The following is a 9,407-nucleotide window of genomic DNA, read 5'->3' on the forward strand; positions in this document are numbered from 1 at the left end:
GCTGTGTATATCCACTAGGTAGATACAGAGGCAGGTTTATCCCTTATCTTTTTTTTTTTTGGCTCGCTGCTGATCTGGTGACGTGTAGTGTAGTGTAGTTAGCCCATTGCCCCCATGGAACTTCCTGCTGAGGTTCTTTCTCTATTGTATATGGCCTTTTTTCGTAACGAAAAGGGCGGGAAAGTACAGGCGACGCGAGTGCTGGGGTGACGTCGCCAGATTCGCCACCATTCATGGTCAGATTGGTGGGATCACGCAGTGTGATCTCTTCATCGTGGCAGAGATCGCGATCTCTAAGTTGAGAAGAAAGGGATATACGGGGTGATTAGATAGGATCAAGGATAGCATTGACTTGGCTTAAATAATGAATCTTTGGTACGTTCGAGCAGATAGGATGTGGAATAGGGGTGAGACACGAAAGCTATGGGCACCGACCGATTTTGAATGCACCGAGGGCCAGATCATCGGGATACTGTATAACTCTGTTTACACATAGTTTTTTTTTTTTGCGAAAATCTCTGTTATGGTGAATGGTATTTTATTTACTGCAGTTATAGATGTTCGTAAACTAAATGACAAGTAAATTGCAACAGGTAGATCATGACAGATGCATGATGAGAACTTGCAAAAGAGAAACGTTTGTTTTCAGTTTTATTTACAGGGCACCTTTCTTTCTCTCAGCGTGCAGTCCTAGATGGGTCAAATTCAAAAGGCATGACTAACGGCTCCTCTGGTGGTCCCAGCTCATAGTTGTACCTCAGCAAATACATGAAAAATATCATCAAAATTTAGTGACATTGTGCATAAAAAAGGTGAAATCAGCACGTGAATAAAATAAATCTTAGCCGATGCGGAAAGACCCACCACACAATGTTTCACTAAGAAGAGCTCAAATATAATAAAATTATGGATAAGAAGAGTAACCAGTTGTTACTATTTCTATAGCTGATTTCTTTTTCTTTTTCTTTTTACTTCACTGAATATGTAGGCCGAATTTTTTATTTGAAATTATTTGATGGGTAAATACATATTTGCAAATGTTGCAAAGTTTTGGACATAATTTGTTTATGCATTTTAGAATGCAACCTTCGAAACCATTTGCCGTTGCATTGACCTTCTCGGAGTGATGGTACTCTCAAGAAAGGAGACACGTAGACGTAGCCGTTGCATTGCATTTGCATACTAGGAGCTTTCACTCGCAGTCGCAGATTCATGTGCCGCCAGATTATTAGCATCTACCGAGAGAAAGGAAGTGCAAAATTCCTTGGGCAAATCCTACACGGAGAGCCCTCTCGACTTAGCATAAATCGAGAGCGCTCTATGTTACTTTTATGAATCAAAGAGGAATCAAAGGGGTGGGATTTCCAGAAAGTAACTTCTTCTCTTCTTCTCCAACTCCGGCAAGGACAGCAACTCCTCCGGCGGGTTGTGGGCGTGGCGGTCGGCGGCAGGGTCGCCGCCGGCCGGGGTGGCGGCGGAGGCCGGCGGGGTTAGGTTCTAGGGTTTCTGGGGTTGGGGTTGGGGGAGGGCTCCATGACCGGCGGACTGTAGAGGGATGGCCGTGGGCGGCGGGCGGCCCGGCGGAGGAGGCGGGTTGTGGGAGGAGAGGCCGACGGCGATGGCGCCGCCGGGCGGGCGGTGGTGGACAACCGGTGGGCAGTGTCGGAGGCAGGGGCGTTCGCTGGAGATGAAGAAGATGACGACGATGGTGGTGGCGTGGTTCCTGTTGAATAGAGGGGAAGGGGAGGAGGAGAGGGGAGGGGTGGGGTGGGTGGAGGGCGGTCCTCGCCGGCGGCGACGCCGGCGAGGGGGAGGTCGGCCGCGGGGGCGGATGGAGGCGGATGGGAGGGAAGGGAGGGGGAGGGGGAGGGGGAGGGGAGGGGTTGGAGTGACGGTCCTCGCCGGCGTCGGCCGACGCCGGCGAGGGGGAGGTCGGCAGTGGGGGCGGAGGGCGGCGGGGGCGGAAGGAGGGAGACGGAGGTGAGGAAGAAGAAGAGAGATAGAGGAAGGAGGAGGGGGGCGAGGGCTCTCGACCGAATCCTATCGGGAGAGCCCTCTCCCCGTAGCAGCCTTCAATTCCTTATGATATACAGCATTTTTCTTTTGGAATCGATGATCCCCATCAGATATTTCATTCTTTTACTATTCTAAGTACGATTTCGAAGGAGTTGTTCTAAAACCAGGATAAGACACATGGTATGTTACTTTTTCAGCAGCAGTTCAATTTTTTTCTACTTTTTTTGAAGTGAATATATATATATATATATATATATATATATATATATATATATATGAAGCGCTAATAAACGACCTACGTGTTTACAGCTGAACGCTCGCTGTGAGCCGAATGAATATTTTTTTTCGCGACCATACCTGGATATGGTTTTCATTAAGACAGAAATAATTAAACCTTTCAATTCACCCATAGTGACGACAGTCTATGTATGCGTGGGCCATGGTCCATGGAGACTGGAGTACAGCTAATGGTGAATTATAAAATCAGTAGTGTAATTTCCGTTGTCTGTTTATATGTCGAACCTCGTAATGGACTTGGTCAAAGCAGGGATACACATGCATCATGCTAAACATTCCATTATTCTGATCCAAACTCTACCTAAATAATCATAAATCATACATTTTTTGTCTCAAAGTATATGGCATTTGGATTGATAATAGAATAACACGGATGGCGAATTGGAAGGCTCCCTCTCGTTCAATGCTTTCATGTAAAACCTTTACTAACCTCAATGTGCTTGATCCCCTATATGTGCTGTTAAAAAAGAATACTGCACATGACAATTACTCATTCTTTATTTTTCAATATGCGTTTTTTATCAATTACAGTAAATATTTTTATTTTTACTGTATCTTCTGGAAGAAGAAATATTCTAGACCCGACACTAGGAAGAGTCACAACTCACAAGCCTGCCTTCCTTTAGTAGAAGAGTTCTCTGAGAGTTTGTTTAGATCCCAAAATTTTATAATTAAAAACATCACATCAAATATTTGGACACACGTATGGAGTACTAAATAAATCTATTTGCAAAATCTTTTACACGGATGGGTTATAAATCGCAAGATGAATCTAATAAGCCTACTTAATCCATGATTTGTAATAGTGATAACAGTGATACTACAGTAATCATCCGCTAATTATGAATTAATTATGGATTAATTAGGCTCATTAGATTCGTCTCGCGATTTACAACTCATCTGTGCAAAAAAATTTGTAAATAGATTTTATTTAGTTCTTTGAAAAAATAAGATTTTCTTTCAAAAATTTATGCCAAAAAAATCTAAACACACCTTAAATCTGCAATGTCATTTTTGCCCCTCACCAAGCCGCGACCGAGACTCCGGGGAAAGCTCCAAAAACGCCTAGCCCTCCGACGCGTCTGCCCCGGACACCGATAAAAATCGCGACAGCGACGCCTCGCTAATAAATTAGCCCGCGCCCGATCGGACGAATAATAATGCACGGCCCCGGCGCACCTCAACGCGGCGGCGCCACACTACAAAAAAAAAAAAAAATCCACCACCACTCCTAGCTTCCGCTGCGCACTGCTACTCCGAGGCTGCGAGGCACAAGCGCAGAGCAAACCCTCGGCTAGCTAGCTCGCCAGCCAGTGACAAAGAGTGCTCGCGCCGCCGCAGCTGAGCTGAGAAGCTAGGGACTAGGGAGCTAGGGGATCGGCCGGCTCGGCTCGGTGTGGTGCTGCCCATGGCCGGCGCCGCCGGCGACGGTACGGAAGGGGTCGGCGGCGAGTGGCCCTTCGCTGGCGCCGACGCCTTCGCGGAGTACTCGTCGTCCGTCTTCGCGGAGCTTGGCTGGCCGGGCGGCCTGGCCGCGGGCGCCGGGGAGCTGCCGGTGCTGGATCTGCCCGAGGCGGCGGCGCCGCCTGCGGAGGCGACGCGGCTGGAGGAGGTCGTAGCGCCAGCCAGGTCAGGGGACGCCGCCGCTTCGTCGAGCTCAAGCGGGGACGGGGACGGCGCCGCGCCGGGGAGCTACGACGGGAAGCCAGCCGCCGAGCCAGCGTAAGTGCACGCGCCGTAGCGGTAGTACCCATATATAGGTTCGCACGTCCTGACGCTTGGCCGGCGCTCGTCGGCTCGCCGGCGGCGAGCGGCGGAGCCGTGATTTCGGGGCACGAAAGCGAGGCTCCGCGACACGTTCTTACGTGCGCTGCGCGTCCGGGAGGGGCAATCTCGTCAATAGCCGGCGGCACGTCCACGCAGATCCGCGTGCCGCGTCGTCGGCTCTCGCGCCGCGATTTGCGTGCGCGGATTGTTCCATGCTCCACGCGCTTTCCTTTGTTTTTTTTCCCTCCTCCCTCTCCTCTCCCCTTTTTTCTATTCTGCATTTCCGTGTATTATTGTTGATCAGTATTTCCGGATTCGTATTTCCGTATACCGTTCACTTGTTCGTATGCATACGTATTAGTAGCATTTTTTGGTTAGCAATTTGTGCACCTTGTTATCAATATATAGATCCAATTTAAATAGAAAATACTAGTCTCTAGTTTGAATGGGCAAAATTAATGAAAACGCATGCTTCGATCAGAAGTTGTTCAAGGCAGCATTTCTTGACGAATTGTTTGGTCAAACTGCATGTTTATTCTGAGAAACACCTTTCAAGCATAGGAAAGAAACGGAAAACATACTACACAAGAGCATCATGTCCGACCATGATGAAAGAGATGTTTGTTTTTTCCATGCTAATTTGCTCCCACTTTGGTCGCTGATCTGCATGTCAGTAACGTTGGCGGCGAGCGGAACATCCGACCAGTGGGGGCCGTGGTGTGGTCACTGCAGGTCCGTCCTGCCATGATCGGCCGACCAATTTCCTTGTCTGACCTAGTACCTGTGCCGAGTTCGGTGCGCATTAAATCCTGCAGCACTCCAGCCTACACTGCAATAACTTCTCGAAGGCATGGATGGATCGAAACTGACGACGCTTGCTGCTGATAGATCTGCGCGCTCTATGACGACGAGTCCGTACTACGGCCGTGTTTAGATGCCGTAAAGGTAAAACATAAAATTTTTGTAAATCGGTTGCATAGTATATTATAATATACTAAATGTATTCGAAAAATAAATCGCATTATACAAATGGACTGTAAATCGCGAGACGAATCTAATGAGTCTAATTAGGACGTGATTAGACACTAAATTGCTACAATAATATTATAGTACACATGCTCTAATGATAGATTAATTAGGCTCATTAGTTCGTTTCGTAGTTTACAGACGAGATCTGTAATTAGTTTTGTGATTAGTCTACATTTACTACTTCAAATATTAAAAATTCCCAGACAAAAACGCAAAAACGTAAAAACGCAAAATGCAAAGTGATCTAAACACACCCTACCTTGTGTCTAGCTACTTTAATTTAGTTTTCATGGGCAGTTTTTGACTTTTTTTTTCAAATAACAACGACATGAAAGTTGTTTGAGTTTTTTGGGGATCGGTGACAGAGTCGTCTGACACAGCTCTGCCGGATTTGCGAATGAACGCAGGAGTACGAAGCCGGCGGCGGCGAAGAAGGGGCTGAAGCGGGCGCGGCAGCCGCGGTTCGCGTTCATGACCAAAAGCGAGATCGATCACCTAGAGGACGGCTACAGATGGAGGAAGTACGGTCAGAAAGCTGTCAAGAACAGTCCTTTCCCAAGGTGATTCATTGCATGCTTCATCCGTCTCATACCTTTCTAAGTGCTATCTCATTTTATGTACACGCAAACGCAACAAGGTCAGTTATAATCGAACCCTCGTTTTCACAGTTTTTCTCCCATTGGAATCTTCTTCATGATTGTAGTACTGAAAACCAGATGATATATATATATATCAACTAACATTAGTATGTATGAAAACACTTTGAGTTTTACAAAGAAAAAAATCTAGCTTTTTATAAACTAGAGATTAACAGGAGAGACAAATCTGGCTAAAACGAATTTCTTGAGCATGCACAGGAGCTACTACAGATGCACCAACAGCAAATGCACCGTGAAGAAGCGCGTGGAGCGTTCCTCGGCCGACCCCTCCGTGGTGATCACCACCTACGAGAGCCAGCACTGCCACCACATCGGCTCGTTCCAGCGCGGCGGCGCAGTAGGCGCCGCCGCGGCCCACATCCATCGCAGCGCGGCGGCCGTCGCGCTTGCGGAGCAGATGTCGCCGTTCATTCCCCCGCAGCAGCTGTACGCCTTGCCGCGGTTGCACCCACAGAGCTCGCCGTCCTCGGAGACCGTCGTTAGCCCGGCGTCCACATCGATATCTTTGCAGCAGCTGAACGGCAGCGGCGACGAGCAGCGGCGGACAAGCTTCAGCCCGAGGGTGTCATCCCCGGCGCGGTCGCCGACGACGCCGTCACCGGCCATCGCAGTTGAGAAGGCCGGCGGGCTGCTGGACGATATGGTGCCTCATGGAGTAAGGCATGGATGATGGCAAAATGGTAAAGAAACTGAGGTAAAATAAGATATCGAGTGCGGGTTTTATTTGTAGAGTAGTGAGTGGATGGTCGTATATTGCCTCGTAGGCGAGTTATGCTCACTTCAATTTCGTGTTGTATTCCGTTATTGTGTAAGTCTGATTATTATTAGTAGGCCGATATTTTATTTGTCTGAAGTCGCATAATTTAATTGTGTCCATACCTTTTTATCCTTAACTGTTCTAACTTTGATAGAACCACTTCATGATTTAATTATTTAATTATAAATGGGGTAGAGTAAGCATTTTCTCAACTTTATGTTGGCATGTAGGAGTACGTCGTAGGAGCAATTGGCACTTCAGCCATACGTGGTGCAACAAATATATATGAATGTGGGTCTGCTTGCTAGTACACATGTGATTGAGTGATGACTCGGTTGAGGGATTAGAATTTTTTTCAGTGACATGATAGTCGGAGTTAAATTTTTGTCTTAGGAAATAGTTGGATAACCTTTTTTTCTATTCCATCTCCAGCGTCCGTTTTGACTAACTAGTTCTTTTACATATTGTTCATGGTGTAGTAGGGGAAAATGCGGTTGATAAATAGGTGAATGTGCCATATATATATATATCCCTTTTGGCATATATGCTTTGCCATCATCTACAGAAATCCATATAAACACTCATATATAGTATATCGGATCGGAAGGAAAGACGTGTGTGTGTATGTGTGTACATGTGCGTTCATACTTGTGCACCAGCAAGACCATTATTCCCATCTTTTTAATCAAGGATATAGAGTGACTTGACCTGTGTGGAGTCTGACCTAATTCAAGTCCACACACACATCTGTTGCAGACTTATCTATCTGATGACGATGTCCTCCTCTCGGCACTATAGCTACCGCCTACCAGCGGCAGGAAGGCAGATAAACCACCTGCTAGGAGGGTTATTTAATTTCTATCTGGATCCCGCGGCATTATCCATCAATATATAGTTAATTTTCTCTCTATGCTAAATGACCAGCAGCTAATGCATGTGGATTGTAGAGTATGTCTGTAACACTCAGCTTCAATTTTTATTGACAGGATATGATGGTATTTTCATAGCTAGCTAATTTATCCAGCAGTGACCAGATTTGTACTCTTGATGGCAAAATTTTCTGCCCAGATAACTTGCATCAGATTAGTACATTATGGCCTCCGGTAGACTTGAGGGACCGAAAAAGCGACCAGAGGGGGGTGAATGTGAGCTAATAAAAAAAATTATCGCAATTGGAAGCTCGGCTTAAGATCCCAAATACACACCCAACCCTAGAATCCTAGGTGAAGTGTGTAGTAGCTATGGATGAGCTACACCAACACAAAACAGCCCTAGGAACAAACGAGAACAATCGCGGAAGCAAGCACGAAAAACAGCACAAGAAACAGCACGGTATAACTCACCGGTTGATCCAACGTATATGAGTCTGAGTACGTTGGTTGAACCGATGAGCCAGAGCCGGCAGCAGTGAAAAACGATCACCGGTTGATCCGACGTTCAGGTTTGAACACCGTCGGTTCAACCGGCGATACTGCACCGGATGATCCAACAAATTCCAAATGCAACGTCGGTGCAGTTGTCTAGAGCGACCCCAAAATGGACGAACTGAACACCGGATGAACCGACGAAATCGTTCACGAGCGCCGGTGCAGTTGTCCAGAGGAACACCAAATCGAAATGTGCTGAACACCGGTTAAACCGACGTCGAGGAAATTCTATATGCCGGTTAAACGGGCAAAACAGCAAACCCAGTGGTAACGCCGGTTGATCCGATGCACGTAGAGACTAAAGCACCGGTGCAACCAAAAACCTAGGTCGAAAACCCCAATTGAACACCGGTTGAATCATTGGCAACGCCGGTTCAACCGGTGATAGGAAAAATCCAACCCGACGCAGAAACTCTGTTTTTGCTCTCGGTTCGATCCAAGACTTGACGATTGGATGATCAAAATAAGTCCAAACCTCACCAAATTTAGCAGGCACGATCACAAAGGCCTTGTGAACATACCCACCAAAGGAATCGACAAATCACTCCATGGTTTGGGAGGAATCGAGGAATTCCCGAGCAAGAACGGGGTTTTCTTAGGAACGCAAAAATCTCCAATAGAAGGAACTCGTGATTCCGGGGAATTTAGCACTAGGCTAGATGGATTAGAAGCACCCCAAGGAGTCACAAAATCATCTAGAAACCGCCCTCAATCTCATGCACAAAGAACAAAACGGGAGAACCAAAATTCATCACACAAAAGATATTCAAAGTACAAGATTGATTCAAATTCAAAAGCCCCGAGGGCACAAGGAGGAGAGGGCCTCCTTTCCCGATCAATCTTGGTACAAAGTCTCAAGAATCCATGGATGAAATTCTACCCGAGAGAGAGGAAGAGGGAGGAACAGAGAAGAGAGGGAGGGGCGCCTGGGAGAGAGGAGCACGTTTGGGCAGCCCAAAAAAAGAGAGGGAGAGGAGAGGGGGTATTTATGGTGCCCACGCAGGGGTCCAAAATACCCTTAGACTTAAACTAGAGACTAAAACGCCCGTAGGGGGTAAACCGGAAATATCTACATGATCTCATCTGACGGCCGAGGTTTTTTCTTCGAATCGAAGTCTTCTCCGCGATGCCGCCACATAGATGAAGATCCGGTCCGCGGTTTTGGAGGGTTCGCGAAACCCGGTAGGTGGCCGGTTTTGAGAAAACCGTCAAAACTCCACGCGCGGGAAGATTCCCGCCTCCATGCCGTGGCCCTGGACGCCGTTCCCGCCTCGGCCTTCTGACGACCCTAGACGCCGCCCGACGCCCGTCACCTCCTCGCCCGCAGCGAGGCCCTAGACGCCGTCGATGCCCGTTTCTCCGCCAGTCCCGAGACCGATGCCCGTGCCTCCACGACTTGGCGTCTTCAACCGCCATCCGCCAGCTTGGTTTTGTGGCGCAAACCAAGAAACCCGC

The 9,407-nt window shown here is 47.6% G+C and overlaps 1 protein-coding gene across 3 annotated transcripts; it reads left to right on the top strand.

The window, feature by feature from the left end:
• The first annotated feature begins 3,477 nt into the window (after positions 1 to 3,477).
• On the top strand, positions 3,478 to 7,540 carry LOC120690047 (probable WRKY transcription factor 57). 3 transcript variants are annotated; one of them, XM_039972566.1, is made up of 4 exons: positions 3,478 to 4,035; positions 5,517 to 5,669; positions 5,967 to 6,462; positions 7,282 to 7,540. In XM_039972566.1, exons 1-3 carry the CDS (start codon positions 3,722 to 3,724, stop codon positions 6,436 to 6,438), a joined length of 939 nt encoding a protein of 312 aa, XP_039828500.1. In that variant the 5' UTR covers positions 3,478 to 3,721; the 3' UTR covers positions 6,439 to 6,462; positions 7,282 to 7,540. The 3 variants fall into 3 exon arrangements, with proteins under 3 accessions (XP_039828500.1, XP_039828501.1, XP_039828499.1); XM_039972567.1 differs by lacking the exon at positions 7,282 to 7,540 and adding an exon at positions 6,756 to 7,275; XM_039972565.1 differs by lacking the exon at positions 7,282 to 7,540 and having other exon boundaries at positions 5,967 to 6,721.
• Positions 7,541 to 9,407: the final 1,867 nt, after the last annotated feature.

The sequence above is a fragment of the Panicum virgatum genome, chromosome 9N, assembly GCF_016808335.1.
Source record: "Panicum virgatum strain AP13 chromosome 9N, P.virgatum_v5, whole genome shotgun sequence".
NCBI lineage: Eukaryota > Viridiplantae > Streptophyta > Magnoliopsida > Poales > Poaceae > Panicum > Panicum virgatum.

Bases quoted from the DNA above. Each gene is read 5' to 3' on its own strand.
- LOC120690047 (XM_039972566.1), top strand. From the start codon at position 3,722: ATGGCCGGCGCCGCCGGCGACGGTACGGAAGGGGTCGGCGGCGAGTGG. The intron at 4,036-5,516 runs GTAAGTGCACGC...GAATGAACGCAG, and splicing joins AAGCCAGCCGCCGAGCCAGC to GAGTACGAAGCCGGCGGCGG. The intron at 5,670-5,966 runs GTGATTCATTGC...GAGCATGCACAG, and splicing joins AAGAACAGTCCTTTCCCAAG to GAGCTACTACAGATGCACCA.